A 21,978-nucleotide genomic window follows, 5' to 3' on the forward strand; every position below is an offset into this window, starting at 1 on the left:
GTAAATTAGTTTTAACTTAACATCTTTAACATCTTTTTATTACTATATAATGCTTTTATTTATTTTTCTGTCCGAGTATTCTTTTTATTTTTTCAGTCACTGCCACAAAAGATTTCCCTCTTTTCTTTCTAAGCCTCACTCGCATAAGAAAAGCATATTATAACTATTTATAAATTGCGTCTTTAATATTACCGGATCTAGCCATCAAGTCCGCGATTAATTTTAACGGAACTAAAGTTTATCAAAGCCGCGAACTGTGGTGTTCCCATGGTCAAGAAACGAAGGAAGCAGGAAATTGGGTGCATTTTGCAATTGAGAAAATGCGTTGTGATAAAGTGACATAAGAAAGACCAATAATTAATCACCTTAGCATATAATTTCCACCTAATAAATTTAAATTTTTTGCAATTTTTTCATTATTATTTCCTGGATCGATATTCAAAGGCAAGGGGGTATTTAAATTCTCATCAGCTCAAAGGCCGGCAAATATGTATTTTCGCCAAGCGTGGGTTTTGATTGAATTAATTATGCAGAGCATTAGGCGATGTTTATCCGCAAACGTTTGGAGGCCTCTCGAAGTCACTTGTTTACAGGCGAAGAACCTCTTGAGGCCAGGGCGCCGCCTCCGCCGTCGCGCCCACGCGGCCCCCGCAACCGCCATCCAAATTTGGCCACGCATCCAGACACGCGAAAAATCAAAAGAGACTAGGCGACTGCCAGCTTTTTAATAAGTACCTCGCTCTGATAACCAAGGCCGCGAAGGAAGGATTCACGCGACGCTGCCTGAGCTCGAGAATCTCTTTCGCAAAAATAATTGAATGCGTTCACAGTTGTGGATTTCGACGGTGAAAGCAAAAGCCTAATCATCACTCTGCTAATCACGAAAATATTATAAAAGTGGTGATTAGTACACGTTCACTCTCTATATTTCGTATATTTAATGTAAATGGCATTGAACGGTTCAACTCGCTAAGAAATTGACTTTCAGAAATTTAATGCAGAGGTATGTTTTATCAAGCAATTAAATAGCTAGAAGATTTTCATATCTTCAAAATTATTTCCTTGTAAGGTCACATCTTTTAACATGTAATTTTAGCAATAAAAACCTATTCCGGTTCTGTTATGGACTCATCAATGCAGAGGTGTTCCATTAAATGTTAATTATAATGCATACTAATGAAATTGAAAGCTGTTGAATATAAAATTTATTAAAATACTTAGTTTTATTTGGCACTAGTTGAATGCACACTTAAGTATAAAATTAGTGTTATTCAAATACTCATAATTAAAAAACATTAAAAAAAAATAAAAATTAATTGCAAAATATATTTAAAACTAAAAATATTTTGTGTGTATAATTAATAAATATTTAAAATTAGAACAACAAAGTTCACAATATTTAAATAATGGTGTTACGTGTGTGCGTCGTGTAAATTTTAGCCCTGAGTGGTATGAAGGATTTATGTTTTCATTTAGATTGAGCCTGTAAAGCGTGAACAATATAAATAAATAATTCCCGATTCAAACTGAAATATGAAAGTGGTCAGGTGAGTGTCAAAGAGAAGGTTCAGAATCAGTTCCCATGTCCATTTCTTTATGTCGGGCAGCGCCGGGCACCCTTTTCTTTCAGTTCTCAGGTGACTTCGGTGACAAGTCCAACGTTGTTGGCCCCTTTTGCCGCAGGAGCTGAACTGCAAAACTTCATCATCAGGAATGTACGCACTTACTGCAGGTAGGAACGAAAATTGATTTTCTGCATTTATTATTATTCCTTGCGCGTGCTTCTGTCGAAAAAAGTTTCCTCTTTTCTGAAAAAAGACGCACAGTAAATCCAATTATCTGCTGCTAAGTTTATTTCTTTTCTTTATAAAAAATTCCACTTTTCTCCTCAAGTAAAAAAGCTCGATGCAATCTCATTCCTTTGTATTCGCGCTCTTTTAATTCTATTTTGAGAAAAAAAGCTCGCGACGAAACGTTCTTTGCAGAAAATAATTTTGCAGGCAGTTTCTTTGTTCTTTCCTTTCTCCCTTTCTTGCATCTTCTCTAGACAGCAGGCCCGTCTCAAAAATATCTAGATAAAGTTTTTTATTGCATCGTGCTGTGTTTTATCAAAAGACCGTGTGAGAGAGACGAGGGCTGAGAGCGAGGGCCGGCAAAGAGCGAAGTGAAGAAAGGACCCTCCTTTGTCTCTGGCACCGACACACAGAACATGCCCATATGCATAATAAAGCCAGTATGAAGCGTCTGACTTGTCTCAAATTTCATTCAGGGAAAGAGAAAGAAATACGAGGCGTGAAACGCTCTGGCTTGTGTTTAGGTTTCCGATTCTGTGCGTGCGAGAAAATGCCAAGTTTGTGCTGTCGAACGAAATTTGATGTGCGTCAGTTGCGACTCTTATTACGTTTCCATTTCCAAGGCAATTTAATTTTTTTTTTTCATTGAAGAAGGCAAAAATATAATATGAATGATATTGCATCATGTGAAATATTTCATTCAAATTTGTTATTCAATCATTTTTGTGTGTTTTGATGGATAATTTTCTGCAGTATAGTTATCAAAAGTCCCTTTTTATCATAATTATTTTTTTTGCTCAGAGTTTACTTATTTTAAATAGATGTAACTTCAATTAAATATATTGAATGAATGAAAAAATAACGGAACAACCTATCCTATATATTGAGCGATAAATTTCTATTTATGGATATTTCATTGATATAGCAAAATTTAAGACAAAGGTGATGGCACTGAATTTTATGTCCCAAGTTCATATTTATTTTGATAATTTGCTGTACAAAAAAAAGTTGCATAACAGTATAAAAATTAAAAAATTACGATGAAAATAAATGTCAATTTTTATGAAAAAAGCTTTGAATTGGTCCAGACATGTAATAAAAAATTATGGGGTTGAAATTATTCTTCAAATATTTAAAACTTTCTGGTTAAAATTATTTTGTTTATGATAATGTTGTTTTTAATATGACAACAAGACAAAATCAGAATGACGCAATTTTAAAAGATGATAGATCTATTGTTGTGTGTTTAGTTGGAACAAACTTGGGAAGAAAACAAAATACTTAAACGCCACCGTGAAGCTGCAGCATAAAATAATTATAAAAAAATTATAATACACCTTTTATTAATGTTTCTCATTTTCAGCATTAAATTTCTGTTGGAGTTCATAAAAAAACATTTAGCTTAAGTTAATTTGCAAAAATAATAAAAATGTTGCACCAGTTTTTACAAGTAAAAACAATTTGCTCATACAATAATCAAAATGTATAAATTTAAAGCGATGAAAAATATTTAGACATGATATTTTGAAAGCTCTACATACACTTCAAAGCAGCGACCAGGATCGAATAATAAAATTTCCATTTGTCACAACAGCTGAGACTTTTAATGGCCAACACATATTCCACAGCGCACAAATTAATCTCCGGCGGATAAGAAAAACCAAACTTTCGAATGGGGGCGTCTGGCCGTATCGGTAGCACAGCCGCGCTCGGTAGTAAAAAATAAATAAATGCATCTCTCTCTTAATTTCTCGGCGGGGCCATCTGCTTTCGGATCTCAAGTGAAAAAAGTGCCAGCCGCAGAGATTTTCTTAGCGAGCGTCTGTGATGTGCCTAATTATTGGTCGACCATGTGCTTCTCAATGAGTCCACCCCCGCTAGGCTAAAATTAGCACCCCTCTTGAGGGAAAAACTTGAGAGATGTGTGTCGTTACGGCTGGAAGGACGGACGGATGGATGATGGTGCACAAGGATTGATGTTTTTTCGTCTCGGATGCACTGCGAGGCGAGACGTTTTCGTGGGAAAGAAGCGAAATTTCACACGCAGCACCGACGGATATTATCTCTATTTTTCTTAAGCATGCGTTGCACCTTGTTAGAGGGCGGAGAAATGCTCAAATTTCACCCTCCATAAATTACAGGCTTCGATTGGGGTGCTTCGGAATTTTGTGGTTGCGACTTTTTTTCTCTTTCCAAAAGCAATTCACGTTATTCACGGCAACTTTCAAACTAGCTAAATAAGTGGGAGAATTTGGATTACTAGAAAAAAGAAAATAAAAAATTTATGTGGATTTTGAGCTAGAAAGTTTCAAAATAAAGATATTTTAAAGAACTTTAAAGTATAAATTAAAAAATAATTCAATATGCTCTCTCAAAAGGTTAAGGGAAAATGCAATTGATTCTCACGTGGCAAAATAATCAAATGTCGCCAAAACAGATATTTTTTTGGTATCTTTTTTAAAGATGAGTTGTCTTGTTTTTGCATCTACACTGGAAACAATTTTTACTGGAACGTTTCCCATTGATTAATTAAATGTGGAGCTCCGTTTTTATTTTATTTTTTCCAAAACTTAATCAGGATGATACGAATTTTGTTTGATTTCTATTCATCAAGGTGCCAATTTTTAAACTCTGCAATTTCAGACAATTCCCGTAAAAAGCAATGGTAATTATCCAAGAATTAAACTCAATCAAAAGCAATTAATTTGATTTTTCTTATGAGATGACGTATCGTTTGAAATATGTAAAAATAATACTGCCTCAAAAAAAAATCGTCCTCAAAAAGTTTTTCTGAGGCTCACTATTGTTTTTGCTTGCAGTTTAAAAAGGCCGAAAAAAGTGACAATAATTTATAAATTTTTTTAATCTAAAATTTTAGTGCACTAATATTGAATATTTTAAGACCCCGATCCCCACTGCCAAGCCGCATTCATTTATATTAAAGTTTCCTCTCTTCGCCGGCAGGCCGAGAGCGTGTTTGGTGCTCGCCGGTTCAGTATCAACGTGCACGGCAGGTCTTCAGTCAGTGTTTGTCTGGCAGTGCACGAGAGCGGATCACGCGCACGCTGCTCTCGCCGCGTTTTCAAATAATTGAACTTCACTCGGTCTCGTTCGTTGCCCTATTTGTCAGAGTCGGATATACCCGGGTCGTCAATCAATCAATGGATTAGCCGGCGATGGTGCTGTTCAAGAGTTCGGAGGGCGAGGCCCTGCCGCGGCTGCTGCGGATGTCACCCCTCAGGCACAGCCTCCGAGCCGCCCCCATGTCCGTCTCCAACGAAGACCTAGCGTCAACCCTTTCTGCACCACCCACCGATAAAAAAGGTTTTTAAATTTTATATTTTGTTATAAAAAAATAAGTAATTATAAATTTAAGCACTTAAATTAAACATAAATAATATACTATACATATTTTTATGTTTTCTTCCACAGTAATTTATTTTATAAATTAAATAAATACTAAATCTTTATAAACAATAAATATTATTAAGGGAATCATTTCTTAATTCCCAAATTACATTGTGCTATATTTATTTCCTTAATTATGTTAAATAAAATCAATAATATAAATAAACATCATCTGGTCTGTTACACAAGTAATGGCATCTTATTGTTAGGCAAGTAAAATATGTATATACAGGCTGTGGGTGAACAAATCGCAAAATTTAATGTTTTTAAAGATAATTAAGAAGTATGTTTAGAAAATATACAATTGAATAACAAAATCAAAGGCACTGATTTGATTATGTACATTTTTTTAATTTTTAACCACAATTATTCTACAAACACAAATTTTCTTTTCATTTAATATTGCATAACATGAATTATATTCTCTCAATATTATGCGGCTTTAAATGACCAAATAATTTATAAATTCAAAAATCCTTTTGAGAACTAATATTCTTCTTTTGGTGACTCGACGCCGGCAAACAATTCAATCTTTGATTAGAGAAGCGATAAGACCGACAGAGAGTTTTATTATTCCATTTGAAAATTCTGAGAGAGCCGCTCACGCGCGCGAGCATTTCCATTTCCGCGAGATGGAAACCTCAAGATTCGCTATTTACGCACACCCTTTCTCGCTCTTTTCGCCAAAGACAGGAAGGTGAGTCATTTTCAGAGCGAGTTTATACAAAACACGGCGTGAATCGAATTTAAATGCGAAACGCGCTTCCTGCGAGTCGGAGCCAACAAACTCCCAAGAAGAACCAAAGAAGCAGAAGGTTGGTGCTCATAAAGCAGGTGACCATTTTTGGAAATTTCATACACGCACATTAAAACGGTACGTCACTTTTTGGCGGACACACACTTCAAAAAAAGTTCATACGACTCTTAATGCTTTACAAAGTTTTTGTTGCGTAAATTGTGGCGCTTTTTGCCAAATGCTGCTGACGTAAATTTGTGCAAATGTTAACCTTTAATTGCGGGCGGTGCGATTAGGTGGAAATAACGAGCTGCAAAATTTACTGTTTTATTCTATTTATGATGAAATTATTGTTGGTTTATATTAATTTATATCATCACGAATTAAAGTTTAGGTTAGAAAAATTTAAATCTTTTTAATTATTTTACAATTAGAATGAAATGGCTTAAATTAAAAAATTTTAGTTTGTGCCAGTTTGTGCTTGTTTATATAAATTATTTAACAACTTTAGATTGTAAATTTTGGTATATTTAATTACAATACTTTTTATTTTATAATTATTATTATTATAATTTTATCTTTTTAATCTATTTTAAATTGCATTTACTTAATTATTAATGTAATTCCGCTTGTAATTAAAAAAAAAATTCTAATAAATTTTGGTGACTTCAAATGATTATAAAATAAAATAACTTATCTTTGTATTTTTTTGCACTTCTGTAATGTTGCTTGTCTTGTCATTTGGGACTTGTATTAATAGTAAAAAAATAAAGAAATAATAATTTTTTATTACAATTTTTATTAATATCATTAACATCATATTTTCATAATGATATGTAAAGTCTAAGCAGTCATGAGGATTTTTCAAACAAATAAAGAATAATATAATATAAAAATCAAGAAGTCGCACATAAGCAAAAACGCAAAAAGAAAATCCACTCAATTTTTTAATGAAATTTTCATTATTCTTTTTTCTTTTGACAGCTTGCATCAAGCGAACTGCTGTAAATTATTAAGACAATGGATTTTTATTGCAAAACACCTGAATTTCTACAACTATATATCTTCTTTTTTATTTTCTATTATTCAAATCATGCGGAGAAATTTCACAACAAAGTTTTGAGTGTCCTCCCACTTTCGGAGCATCAGAATAGAACAAAAGCTTTTGCATTTGAATGAGTTGCTCCAACGCCTCTCGTGCATCTGCATGCTTTTTTCTCTAGATGCGTCCGTTGAACATGAATGGGCTGTCAAAGAGATAAAGCTAAAAATGCATACAACACATAAGTAAATAATATACGGACGCGTTCAACCGCGTGATAAAACAACAACACAGTGTACAATACGCACAAATAAAAGCATTGAGTCATTGCGTCAACACGTGACTTTGCAAATATCGTCGGCGACAAACCGTTTCCTTTCTCAAGCCATTTTATCAAAAACATGTATATTAATACTGAGGCAGGAAATCGAGCCAGCAAAGGAAAAGAGTTAATTTTAGACTAGCGGCTTGCATTTTTTTGGGTCAACTCGCCACCGCCGCGCGCCGAAATGTAATTTCCTTTGCAGCTTTTATAACAATAACACAAAAGCCAGCGACGCGCAACATCGGCGCGGCCAGAGGAAAACTAAATAGGGAAAATGAGGAGGCGCGACCTTCCAAGGTCAACACACACGCTTTCGACCGCATAAGGTCCTAGAGAGAAAAAAATTCCATCTCGAAAAATTATCATTAATAACAATCAACGTCGCCCGAAAGCTGCTGCCGTGAGTAAAATGGGACAATGCGTTAATGAAGATGGAAATGCGTTTCAATATATTTTCAAGAGGCTGCATATTTCAGAGATTTCACGCCTCTTAATCGTTTTTCGAATGCGATAGAGAGTGAAATTGTTCTGATCAGAAAGGATTAAGTCCACAGAAAAACGCGCGGGTACGACTTAGAAAAAAACTAAATTTGTCTACAACGGTACTCGTCCCTTTTAGCTCAATTTTTATGGTTTTATTGCAGCTACCAATTTTTTTTTGTCTTACTCTTCGTCATTATGCTGCAATTTTTATTGTATAACACCAATAAAATCACATACTGGTATAATAAAAATAAAAATCTAATCCACTTTTTTGCTTGGAGCTATTGAAAATTTAAAAATAATTATCACTCTTTTTAAAACGTGTATTTTTCCCGTTCGCAGGAGTTCAGACTTATTTGTTACATTTTTCGCGCCGAACGTGTTTTATGGCCGTGTTACTTATTAATTGGACACGCGTGCTGCTCCCTGCTGTCTGCCGATTTTATGTACACATCGCTGTGTGGCAGATGAAGTGTATTATATAGACACAAGCTGTGTGCAAAACATGTTTTGCAAATTATGGCAAAAAAGGCGTGATCGTCAGCTGGTTTTCCTCCACCAGCAGCAGCAGCGAAAAACATCTGCCTGCTCTGCGTCGTGTTTAAAAAGCACAAGCCAGAGAGCAGGTTATTTTTTTCAATGGATCAGAGCTAGAGAAAGAAGAAGCGTCAGGGATGAGGTGACTCATCACATTTTGTGTTGAATTATTTATATATAATTGTGACACATTAATGCGGTGGAGACTTTTATAGAAAAATTATTTATAAATCTAGACGAAATGAATGTATTTTGACAATTAATGGGGGTTAACCTTCAAATTAGATGAAAAGTTTTCAATTCAATTTATTTATTCTCCCACAACAGCTCAAGATTTTTTGTGTGGAAAAATTACAAGGCAATCTTTCTCAATTTTATGCGATACATCGTTGAGAATTGAGATGAAACCTATTTTTATTTAAAATATTATTTACAAACTTTGGCTGATAATTAAAAAAAGCAAATATTTTAATAGAGAACCATTTGACAGAAACAATATCCCGCTATTAGAATTATAATATTCAAATATGTCTTTCATAAAAAATTGTATTTTTAATAAAGAATTATCGCACGATTGGAAAACATTAATAGTCAATGACCTCGGAAATATAAAAATAGAATTTAATATCAATTTTGTGCGGTAAAAGTGTGATTGATAAAGGTTTTCTTCTAAAGATATTTTTTAACTGCGGAGAAATATCTGTTTATGGTCTCTTGTGGTATGTGAGCGATCGTGAATTATTATTCCAAAAGGGTGCTGCTGGTTTTCCTCGTATGGCACACACTTTTTTTTCTGAACTCTCCTATGATCCCATCCTGCAGGCTCCTTCCTATAAAACACACTTCTTTTTACGATCTCCCGGGCTAGTTATGATAATATTAGTACGGACACCATCTAGCTCGTGCTGGGTGGTCTCTCGTCATCATCCTTTATAGAACTTTTTTTAGATGAGATGCTCCCGCGGAAAAAGTGGGCGGGATACGAGACAGGCATATTTACGTCCCTCGAACTCTGCTGGGGGTGTAATTTTGGTTGGTTATGAGGGCGACCGACCTCACGGCGCATCTCTAATTTCGGCGCTTTCGTATAGGGGCGATTAATAAAAATAAAAGCAAACCCAGCAAGGCTATTTGTCTTCATTTGCTTATCAACAATGTTTTTATTATAATTGTTGTTTATTCGTCCTATATTTATTGCACAAATTTACATCTGGAGGATTTTACAAATTCTTTGTTCAATGTTATAAATTTGAAAAATTTTCGGCTCTATGCATTATTAATTTTTCCATTAAATATATGTTCTTTTTTAGTGTTGGAAATATTATAAAAGTATGCAAAACTTCTAAACGCAAAAAATATTTCTGCCGGATATAAATTTTATTTTGCATTTTTACCTTACAAAATCTCACATTTAGTTTAAAATTACATTATTAATTTCTCTAATTGTTGCAAGCATTTTACAAAATAAGTAAAAAAAATAATTGTTCGACAAAGAAATTTAAAGAGATAGAAAAAAATACCCAATATCGCCATATCCTTTGCAGTGAGACTTGTTTGTCTTGGTTTTTTCCCATGTAAAAAATATCTTTCTGATTTCATAATTGGAAAGTCAAGAAAGCTTGCTTTGTGCGATAATAATAAGTGCGCGTTCTCTTTTCCTGCCTTTTCCCTTTGACTAACGTGGCGTCTGCGTTTGGCAGTTTTATGGCCGCTCGAAAATGATTTCAACACAACCAACCCCGGCGGGGAGCCTGTTTTTTTCCTCAGTTAGGCCGCTCGGGTTTATTTACGAGTTGTGAAATATATAACAGTGCTCTGCATTTGACATGCACGAGAGAGGTGAAATCCAGCCAGGGGTGCATTGGAGGAATGCGGGGGAGGAAAATCGCGCGATACACTCTGATAGGGGATGCGAGCTAGTTTGTGCCGAGCCAGGTGTTTATGGTCTGAGAACCGCGTCTCGCCAACACTCTGCTGAAAAGCGGGCGGCTTTTGGTCTTTTGAGCCGATTTCAGCCTTTTATCGCCAAATAATAATGATGGCAGTGGAAATTTAATATCTTCTTTTGTGACTAATTTGAGAGGGTGGATGGGAAGGTGCATCCATGAGGGTACTTTTGATCTTTTTTTAACAATGCTGTTGTTGGAAATATATCTAACTTGCCCATCTCGAGAAAATAAATGTTAAAAAAGCAAAAGTTGAAATAACAAAAATTAAAGCTGATTTATAATTTATGGAAATTTTAATCACGAGATACGATTTTCCATCTGATTAAATTAATTATTCTCATTTCACTTTTGTCTCGCGTCCCAGTGGAATTCCCTCCCGTCATTTTGTTGATATCTTGTGCGCCAAAACAATTATCCAAAATTGTGTCAAGAGTAAGTGAAACAAAATTGATAAAAATTATTTTCCTGTAGTTTAGGCTTCAGAGCGATGAGTATAGCCGGGTATTACCGCTTCTTGGCAAATGATTTCCAGTGCGTTGTAAATTGGCCTATTTTCCCCAAACCAATGTTTTCATAATTCATTGTTTTGACTCGTTACGAGAAAAATAAAATGCGTAGAATGAAATTGAATATAAATCAAGTTTCAAGTTATTTGATTGTTATTGTATTTTTTATTTTTCTTTAATAACGAGAATTATATACTTTCATATAATTTTAAATTATTTTGATTCTTAAAAAACATGATATGTTGAAATCAAGCGGTATTAAATGAGGCGCTCTTTATTTTAAATAAAAAAGAGCATAATTATTTTAAAATTATTACATTATATTATCTTAAGATTTTAAATTTTTTTCTAAATCATTAATTTCCACTGAATTTCTTTTCAATTTTTAGAATTTTATGAACTTCTGACGGCACCACAAGTTTGACGTGTATAATTTAAGATATGAAATTCCTTGAGCGTCCTTCTCACGTCCTGCAGGAAATCCCGTTTCGCGATCCTTGTCGGGTATGCATGTGACGCGCGAGTCATCTAACCTCACAAAGTCATGCATCTTACACATGAAATTTTGTTTTATTCTTAGAACGTGAATAACATTTCGCCTTCAAGTGCACCAAAAGTCAACCTCTTCCTGTCATTACATTTATTTCATAAAAAAAAAATATCAACGTGCACGGGACGCAAAGCCACAAGCATATATTTGAATGACGGTTTTCGAGAACTTTTCATATAGTATTTTCATTCATTGCACATAGAAGAGCGAAAGGTTGCCTTGACAACCATCAGATATGAAAACGCAGTGCACGTTCGGTATCTTTTCAATGTGTGTTTTATTAATATCTGCTAGGGCTGTTTGCACAGCCCCACCGATGACATATTATCGACGCCCGGATAAAATTGGAAGTTCGGCGAAATCTCGCGCGTTATCTCTAAACGCGCGTTTAGCTCTTGAAAACCGGGCGTGTTCAAGTGGAGAAATGCGTGTGAGGCAACTTTGTATGAATAAAATAATGGCACCGTCGAGAGTTTATAACAAATTTGATGACAAGCATGATTTTCTAAAATTATTAATCATCCTCAAGTTTGTGTCAATTTTTGCAATTACCTCTCTCTCTCTTGACAAATGCGATTTTGATTCAAAGTCACATCAACTCGCGCTCTCTCTCACTCCAAAAGTTAATTCAAAATTTTGTTTGCAGGCGATGAGTAATCATAATTAGCTTTATTTCATATTATTGTTTCTCTCCACTCTCCTAAAAAGGTAATTTTTCATTTCCAACTGACAATTCCTTTCTTCGATTATACACATTTACAAAGGTTTTATGTTTGAGTCGTGATTCGGCACACATTTTTTGAATGGAGGCTCTCTGTTTTGGCGATGATTACCGCGATCGCCTCTCATTCGAATCGTCCTTTTGAAAGAGAAATCTTTCATCCTTATATTTTTGTCTCCGGCGTGATCAAATCAAATGATGGGACCTCTATTTGGCGCGTGCGGATCCAGCGCTATTAGTGATTTCTCTGGCCGTGGGCAGTGGGTCAAATAAAAGTTTAATAATAGGCTCAACATTTAAACTTTTTTAACTTTTAACGATTATTTTAAGGAATTATTTTTTAACTTTTTTAATATTTTAAGATTCATTTAAATTTTTGTTTTTAATTAAAGTAATTTTAAGCATTTTCTATTAAAATTTAATTTAAACGAAACATACACATCTCGGGGAGAAAAATTTGTATACTTTTCTTTTAAAATTTTATTTTATTGCTGTATAGCAATCAATTATGAAGATGAAGATAGGAACTTCAATAATTATTGATTATACACGAGGAATGGCCATAGGAAAAGCTGCCAAAGCTGCAATGTTCAAATAAAATTTAAAAAAATGATGTAATTTATCAAAATAGCTTCTTTATTAACAATTATAATTAATTTAATGATTAAAGATAATAATAATAATATTGATTTTATTTAATTAATATAGTTTCGCTCTCATATTTCATTTTATAAAGTAAATGTACCCTAAAAATGATTATTAAGTCTTTTAGTGAATGCGCAAACCTTTTGAATTAAGAAGTAATAACTCCTTAAAAAATTCCCTTCCATGAAACTTCTTATGGATAAACCAATGCATATAAATGGATGTGCGAAAAAATTTATATTTTCAAGGTACTTCATTTCCAATTTTTACTACTGTGAAAAACTCCTCCAAGGCCAAAACTCCAAAAATTTATCGCTGGCTTTCTCGACGCTCTTTATCTGCAGCGTTCATTTCTGCTCTGCATGTTTGCCGGCCGAAACTACCGGCCTTTCAAAAGCGAATGTTTGCGATGCGTTTTACTTTCGTAAGTGTTTACCCACCACTCGTCCTTAAATTTAATTTCGGCGCTCCGTTGATTTGATTTCAAGAGCGTAAATAAAAGTTACACTTTCGCTGCCGGCGCACGGAGCGCGAAATTCTCTCCGTAGTTTATTTTTTAACCATCTGAGGAATTTATTTTTCGACGCATGAATATAATATTCATGGTCATTTGAGTGTAACTTCTGCCCGTTCTGGTGTGGTGATTATCATTAAAAAGGAGCTGCACGGCGGCGAGGGCTGCTCATTTTCAGTAATGAATTCCAGAAGCATGGCCGGGGCTCCCCTTGCTTGTCAGTCTTACTTTACAACTCGCATTCACACAATTATCGCGGGCGTTTTACAGCTACGTCTCTGCGTTGCTGCACACACAAAAGCAGCAGCGATAAAGAAAATAAAGCGTGTGCTAAAGCAGCAGGGGGAGCCGAAAAGAAAAAGACGCTGGCTGGATGCACTCAACGCATTGTGCAGCAGCCCCACGTGCATTAGGAACTTACACTGCTCCGTTGGAATATTTAAAAGAACAAATAAACACGCAAGCCTTTCTATAGTTGCAAGGAAGAACCAAACACACAAGAGAGCTGTTGGAGATCAGGAACAGATCTCTAGGAATAATGGAAAGAAAGTGCGCTGAACCCGGCAGGGTGTTTTACTTGCTCTGACTGAGAATTATATAGCTTTTGTTTCGTTTACGCTCCACTGTGTTTCTTAAAATGAAAGTTCTCTTCCTGATGCTTCTGTTAAAAACAATCATTCTTTTCTTCATTTTATTTATAAAAAATATATATCAGCAAAAATTTATTTCAACACATTTAGTTGTCTATTTGATTCTATATCCGCTATTTATTTTGATAATCCATTTACAAGATGTTGAAATTAAAATACATTTTCTTCGATCCCTATCCCTACGATACCAATATCATTACTTTACATCTTGAAAACATTGGACATATTTTTACAATATTATTTACTTCATTTTTATCACTTCAGTAGAGATTGTATATAAATAAAAGAACACTATTCAAAATTTTTGCTAAATCATAAGGAAGAATCTGCCAGTGTTGGTCTTTGACCTCCTAGATTCATTAGTACGAAGAAAAATATATCAGGAAGTTCTCAAAAAAAACAAAAAAAACCGCATGTTTCTTCTCTCCTTAAGTGCCTCTCCAACAAAAAGTTCAGCCAGATAGAGATATTTTTAAGTGATATTTTGTGAATTTGGCTTAATGTTAGTATTGACAAGTTTTATTTCATTTAAGAGCTCCGATTTAAGAGAATGAATTATTGCGTAACGGTTTTCTATGAAACTGAAAAATTGAAAATTTCGAGAACGAAAATAAATATCGCAATGAACTTTTTTTTTAATTCAGGGATATAAAATTTAAACACAAATTAATATTGTAGAAAATTGCCAGATTCACCACACGACATGCATATTTTTGTTCACGTTTGTCACGTGTTATCAACCTTCAACCCACTTTTGCTTTCATGCAGGCCTTTTCCAATTTATCATTCACCATAATAGAGATAACCTAATACCGAGCTTACCGCGCAATTGAAGTGGCCGCAAGTTATTGGAATAAAAAAGAAAGCTCTCTTTTCAAAGCAATATCATAAGGTCGTATATATTATGATTAAATTAAGTTAATTCCAGAGACACAGCGACGACGAGCGAAGACTAATAAGGCCTTCCGCGGTCGCGAACATAATTACCCACACACGTATACACGTGAGTGAGTTCGAGCTGCAGCCTGCCTACTGACTCACATTAATGTATACTACTATTTATTGTGCAGGTTGTTGCTGGAAATAATAAACTTGTATACGCGACTCTCGTATCTTTCTCTTATAAGTACACCGCCGGGAAGGCATCACGCCCTCTCGGAGAAGAATAATAATTGCACACATTTACCGTAGGACGAAATTTGCGGCTTTGTCTGCCAAGCCGAGCTGTTTTGTGTTATGTAACTCTTTTAAATTCGCGCATAATGAGACCATTGTGTTTTGCGGATGGCGTGCGCGAGATGAATCATCGCGTTGGAAGAAAGGAAAAATATCATATGAAGTCTAATTTGCACCAATTATTTTATTATAACGTCTCTTATTTATTGTGGGAAATAAACCTTCAAAATTTTGCGGTACAATACCTTTTGTTCCAATTGCAAATAATTAAATAAGATTTTTCTGGTCGAAAGGAGAAATTGTGCTGATGTGAATTAATTAAATTCATGCGTCCAGAGAGGAATTATTGAGAATTTTCACTTTCATTATTTTATAATCAATTGAAAGCATAAATTTTTTCTGCGATCGAATCTTCTAAATTAAATGAAGAAATTATATCTGTATTGCAAATTACTTCCTACGCTCATTTACAGTTAAATTCTTTCATAATGTTTAAAGCATATTTTAGTAGATTAATAAATTTAATTATTTTATTTTATTAAAAATAAGCTGTTCTTAATAATAATAAAAAATTTGCAGTAAATCCTTTACTGTTTTTTCAATTTTTAAACGATTATTTTTAATCTTAATTTTATCCATTATTCTAAAAAAAAAAACTTTACTGACTAAAGTCAATTTCCTTTGTTTGCAGATTTCTCAGCGTGGAATAAAACGTTGTCTCAGCGTTGGAAGAAGCTGCGCAGGCGGTGCTCATCCTTTTCAACAGGCCACGCACCACGGTCCCCTGCACCTCCAGTGCCCGAGCCGCCCCCGGAGCCCATTTCGACGATACCCTACACGGCCAGGCGAATTCCGTTGCCGCGTCGCGTCCCTCCAGACCACGACTCGGACTCTTTGTCCACGTCCTCCTCCTGCTCGTCCCGCGGCTCCATTCTGCCCAACCTGCGCTCCAAACTGCTCGGCCTGAGGAAGAAACGAAGCATGTCTGTGCACGAACCCACCTTTTACGTGCCACCCCCGCCAGAACCGCCTCCGGAGGCGGCAAGGCGGCGGTGGAGCTCGTTGGAAAGGCCGTCTGAGGACCGCAGATCAACTGACAGTTGCTCCTCTGTTTCTTCTGGCCGGTCTAGGAGACCTTCGGACAGAGGTAAAAGATTTCACTTTTTTTTTTAATTAAATTTTAAAATTGCTTTCATCTGATAAATTTCTTTAGAGTTGTCTTTGTTTTATAATGCTTGATATTATACTTATATTTTTTAACTTATTAATATTGATATAGTTTTTGATCTTCCAAATTTCTAGATTTTTATAAAGAAATCGCTTCCACTTGAGGGACTACCTTACCTTTTTCTAAAAATAAACATAATTTGAAACTAAAAAAATTTTATCATTAGTAAAGATCTATCAGGATCATCTCCACTACAGTTTTGTTCTTCTGAACGTTGTCAAACCCTTTAAGGCATTTGGAATTGGCTGAAATGATAAACGTTAGTGGATTTTTTTCCTCTCTATTTTCCTCCATTCCTTTGCTGACCCTTCATTATGGAAATAAACGCTGGACATATTATTCACCAAGGGCCTAGGGTATTTTAGATATGTTTTGGATAAGAACGCGGGTGACAAGATAAGGAAACCTACAAAAAAAATATATGAAGCCTGAAATATTTTCCCTTTTTGTCAAGGAAAATGAATTCAACGCAAATTTCTTCCGCATTTTTGCAGATTCTGATCTTGGGTACTTCACCGACCACAACATGCTGCCCCCACAGCACATGGCCCCTCCGTTGCCCCCTCAACTACCCCCTCTGCCGCCTGCCAGGGTGCGTCGTTTTTCCTTCATCCACTCGGAAACGCTGCCCGAGGAGCCCCGTCGGCCGATGACCCGCACCACCAGCGTCGGTGGCGCCGACCTGCGTAGGACGAACAAAGAAAACTCTCGACCAAAGGTCAGTTGCCTATTCAGATCTTCTAGAGCAGATTGTTTTGTTTAGGGGAAAATGGGGACAAAAAAAACAAGCATGTCAGAAAGAGGGTGTCAAGGAGCGAGCGAACAATTAAACGCAGATTTTTCTTCGTCGCAACACAAATTGCTTCACTATACCTGCGCGCGTTTTTTTCCTGCTGTCGTGTCATTAAATTCTGTGAAAAGAATTCAAAGAGGGTTGCTGAGTATTATATAAATGTTGAGCGGAGAAAACGAAACTCGATATATCTCTCCGCTAGCTCTATAGCTGTAGTGCACGTGTTTCTTCTTTAAAGAACACTGTCTTCCTGTCTTCAGTGTGTGGGAAAGTAAAAAACACGCAGACAGACATTCGAATGGACGGACGGACGGGTTCATCACTCACACACACGCGGATGAAGAGCGTCCCTTGTGCTTAATTTAAATGCCGAAAGCGATCGCAACTCAATCACCCCACTGACGGACGCGCGGTTCTCAGGTTTTCTGCGACTAATTTCTTCAAGGCCTCGAATTCAATTGAAATTGAATAGGCGTTAGGGGGCGCACAAAATTGCAAATCACGTTTGCATCTTCCTGGTCCCACTTGAAATTGAAAACGGTTTAGGCATCAAATCAGAAACACTAAGCCTATTGTCTCATAAAAAAATTAAAATTTTAAAATTCCTTTCTTTTGCAAATTGGTTTCAACTAACATGATTAAATTAACTTAAGGAATAATTTACATCAAACAATTTCTCCTTACTTTTTTATTTAATTAATTATTCTAAATTACTTTTGCATTCCAGAATGCGAATTTACGGCACCACAGGTTAAGCACGATCGTGCCACCTCCACTGGTGCCGGAGGCGGTGGAAGAGGAAACTTCCTCCAAATTCTGCACGCTGCCAAGGTCATGTAAGGCCTTCAACATCTTCAGCGTTGAATTCAACAAAGGCCCTGGCCAGAAGGGACTTGGCTTCAGCATAGTCGGAGGTAGGGACTCGCCCAGGGGCCAAATGGGCATCTACATCAAGACCGTCTTTCCGCAGGGCCAGGCTGCCGACTCTGGTCTACTCAAAGAAGGTCAGTAGCATAATATTTCATCTGAAAATATAGAGAAAATAATAATAAGTTGGCATAGAAAATAATATTTTTCTGTACAAATAAGCTTAACAAATTGTAAAGCCAGGTTTTTTAATTAAATCGCAGGGCATAAATTTTTAAAATGATGAATTCAATTAAAAAATGTAAATCTCCCGTCTGGAATATCATTATTTGGCTCTGCAATGTTGCTATAGATTTTTATTCTTGACCCAAATATTTTTTTTGTAAAATCTAATGTTTCGATTTCTTTCTTTTCTCTGGCACAATCTTTATAATCTCTTCTGGATCATTCCAGATATTATATCATTCTTAAAAGTGCCACCTTTTATATTACCTAATCAATGCCGACCGCCGGACTCTTTACCGGTTTTGGAGCGCGAAGAACCAGTAGTGCCGGTCGTTTCTTGTTTCATGGATAGGAGAAAATTTCTGTTTTTCTTTCTAATATGCTCATTGGATTGTGTCATCGTTTGGCGCGCGCCCACAGCACCTTGGCCCAACTTTTATAGGGTCTCTCAAGTTATTACGTTATATACACTTGCCATATTTTTTTTTACAAATGCCACAGCCTTTCATGTTTATAAGAGGAAATAAACGTAATAAACAAAAAACAGCACCTGCGTCATGATTTACGTTGTGGTTTTTCATTAAGTTCGTGGCTGGCTTTATTGCATATTTAATTTCGGCGAATTGGTGCTGATGTTTATCTCGTGTGTTAATTGGCCTCGTTTTTTTTTATTACCTCTTTTGCAAAATCTCGCTGATTTAAATGAAAAATTCCCAGAGCAAAAATAAAAACATAGAACCAATTAAAGCGGGTATTTTTATCAAGATTTTGCGGTACAATAGGAAAAACAGCATCAATTCTTCAGCTCCCGGAATTAAATGTATATTCAGCTTGTCAAAACAATGCGTTTATAAATTTTTTTGAAGAGAATACTTGTTCTGATATACTAGAGTGTTACGAAAGTTCAGTGGCAAATAACCTGGTGAGAACAAACACAGAAAATAAGGAGCATAATACAGGTCTTATTAAAAGGCAGCTGCTATAATAATTTAATGGCGCACGAGTTGAGAGATTTCTCTGTCTTTGTAATTCGCAATTCCCGTTGCTCTTGAACTTTTGAGTCAAAAAACACGACTGCTCTTAAATAAAATCACCGCACACCTGTCTCGCAGGTGGGCTCCTTCTAAATTCGCGTGTTTGCGTTTTATTTCCGAGGAAAGGTGCAAAACACAGTTTTCGGCCTTGTGTATGCCGAGCTGTTCCAGCTGAGCCCCCATTATGGCGCACTGCTCTCATCATGCCAGAGAAGAATAATGAGAGTTTGCACTTGGAAAATAATATGCGGGCTGTTATAGCTCGATAAGTGCTGCTTTTTATATTGTTTCCGGCCGACCGCGTCGGATAATGATCGGCACTGCTGCGTTTTACGTCCAATTCGCGGCACTTTACTCGCTGGCAATTAGCTGAATCTTTATTTCCAAATTCTTTCACACGCCGCGGCAGCACCTATAATAGCATCAACAAAACAAGAGAAAAATATGTGGAGCATCGACGGCTGTAATGATCCTTATATAACAGTATTGCAATTATATTTGAGATATAAACATTATGTATCACACGGATTTAATTGCACCAGGCGCCCAATTACGGATCAATTAGATCGAGCGCTCAATGACTGGTCTGTGAGTGTAGCCCAGTTTTTTAGACCATGAGCCTGTACGAGCTGAACCAATTAACTTTACTTATGTTTGTGCTGGGTAAAGAAAATAGACGGTTCAAATCAAATTTATTTTACTTAAAAAGAAAATAAATAAAATGCAATTCTAATGTTAAAAATAAATAATTACAATCAATCCAAATATGATATGTATATACAGTTAAAAAATTCTATTGAATAATTTCAATTTAATTTTAGGAACATTTTTTGTAAACGAGCATTTCTTAATAGAAAATATTAAAACTACATATAACAGAGAAAATAATTTTTGAGATCGGACTTTTAATTTATATAAAAGTGCATAACTTTAAAAAATAAAATATCTATTATATGCCAGTGATATAAATGTTGCACTCTCAGCAAATCTGTACTTCAATTAAAATTAATAAATTTATTCAAAAGGCAATATAATGATCAAATGAATTCAGGAATTTGTCAAATTCCAATTAAGCTTGTAAACTGAATTTTAGATACCCATATTATCTATAAATAAATTAAACAGCAGTTTGAGTGGAATTTAATCAGGACAAGCAAGTTCTTTGTAAAGAGTTCCAAATAATTCCCCTCCGAACAAAAACTCCCTGGACAAAAACCACAACACATGCACCGCATCTCAGTCGAAACAAAACCTCCCTTATCCCATTTCCAAGTAAGTGAAAACGAGAGACGTAATTCCTAGAATGACAAGACATGTGTCTTTTTACCACTTGACACAAGCCATTCCCCACAGACACCGTGAAATAAAAACAATCCCAAGGAGAGAGAATTTGGTGGTGGCGGTGTGGAACAAAAAAGTCAAAATCTGTGCCTAGGCCAACAAATTCGACAAGTGTATATAGACCGCGTGCTAGAGCGTATAATAATTATCAGGCAATCAGTGCGGGCTCTGAGAGCTCAAAAGAAGCTTTTTTATAATAGACTGCAGATTGAGGATTTCTTCCTTGCTGAGGGGTGTTTCAATTAAGCAGTCGTCAGGCGGACCACCCGCAAATCGACTTGGGTGGCCGGGGGCGGGAGGGCAGGTTCGATATATATTTCCACACGCGACTAATAGACAAAGAAAGATATGCCAGACAGACGCGCGGTGCTTTAATATTATTTACAAACTTGCTATGCACCTGTTAAAATTTGATCATCAGAATTTTACTTTCACTTTATAGATTAAATATTTATTTTAAAAAAGCCCATTTTAGTTTATTTTTTCATAAAAAATCCAAAAAAATATAATATTCAAAACTGAATCTTTACAATACAAAAAATTAAACAGGAAATCCTTCTTCCTCCTTGTTCCAGGTGATGAGATTCTGGCCGTGAACGGACGTCCCCTTCATGGTTTGAGCCACAACGAGGCAATTGCTGTCTTCAAAGACATCAAAGTTGGCCCTGTCGCTCTCCACCTGGGCCGCCGAGTGACCCGCAAGCCCAAAGAGGCCCCGCCGAGGACCCTCTCCACAGCAGACTGAACGTTCCAGCGAATTTAACTATATAAAAATATATAGCATGCACTTCTTCAGAAACACTTTTCGTAATTTCACTTAATATAATTATATCAATATGATTACCATACTTTCAAAGAAAAGCACCAAGCAGCTGCTCACATTATGGATTAATCATTCAAGTGCAGAGAACTGAAGTCATTTTGTTTTAGTCATGTATGAGAAGCACAAATATTGTGGTACATGTTAAAAAAAAAATAGTAATAAAAGAAGAAGCGAGTAGTGAGAGGTATCATATTACTAAATGATCGTCTTATTCGGACACGTGTATTACCTTGCAAACAAAGTCTTACATTATTCATATTAAAGTATTTAGGATGAATAGTTGCTAATAATATGTAAATGTGCTGTATAATTGTACTGTTTATAAACGTGAAATCAACCAATAATAAAAGGGTTATCAACAAAATTCCTCTTGATTCATTTATTTAAAATTGGCAAACAAAAATATTTCTATAATTATATAAAATAATATTTATTCTTCTTAGTCAATATGAAGATGTATAAAAAAAATCCTGAATCATGGTAATAATCGGAGCATTCTTGAAAAATTGATAGAACAGATTTTAAAATAAATGTGTTTAAGAGATTGGTAATTCTAAAAGAAAAGCAGATTTTTGCATTAAATAATCTATTTATAGGATTTTCACAGTGGGAGCAGGGGAAAAACCGAAATG

The 21,978-nt window shown here is 35.5% G+C and overlaps 1 protein-coding gene across 1 annotated transcript; it reads left to right on the plus strand.

The window, feature by feature from the left end:
- The first annotated feature begins 4,777 nt into the window (after nt 1-4,777).
- Nucleotides 4,778-21,708, plus strand: LOC132205514 (uncharacterized). Its single transcript, XM_059634607.1, has 5 exons — nt 4,778-5,117; nt 15,727-16,182; nt 16,758-16,981; nt 17,784-18,060; nt 21,099-21,708. Exons 1-5 carry the CDS (start codon nt 4,970-4,972, stop codon nt 21,266-21,268), a joined length of 1,275 nt encoding a protein of 424 aa, XP_059490590.1. The 5' UTR covers nt 4,778-4,969; the 3' UTR covers nt 21,269-21,708.
- The last annotated feature ends 270 nt before the right edge of the window (nt 21,709-21,978 follow it).

Source organism: Neocloeon triangulifer, unplaced genomic scaffold, assembly GCF_031216515.1.
Source record: "Neocloeon triangulifer isolate White Clay Creek 2 clone unplaced genomic scaffold, ASM3121651v1 ptg000002l, whole genome shotgun sequence".
In the NCBI taxonomy this organism is placed as follows: Eukaryota; Metazoa; Arthropoda; class Insecta; order Ephemeroptera; family Baetidae; genus Neocloeon; species Neocloeon triangulifer.

What these genes read in the sequence shown, in the direction of transcription:
- LOC132205514 (XM_059634607.1), top strand. Translation starts at nt 4,970, where the DNA reads ATGGTGCTGTTCAAGAGTTCGGAGGGCGAGGCCCTGCCGCGGCTGCTG. An exon ending in TAGGAGACCTTCGGACAGAG is followed by an intron (nt 16,183 to 16,757) that starts GTAAAAGATTTC and finishes GCATTTTTGCAG; the next exon opens with ATTCTGATCTTGGGTACTTC. An exon ending in CTCTGGTCTACTCAAAGAAG is followed by an intron (nt 18,061 to 21,098) that starts GTCAGTAGCATA and finishes TCCTTGTTCCAG; the next exon opens with GTGATGAGATTCTGGCCGTG.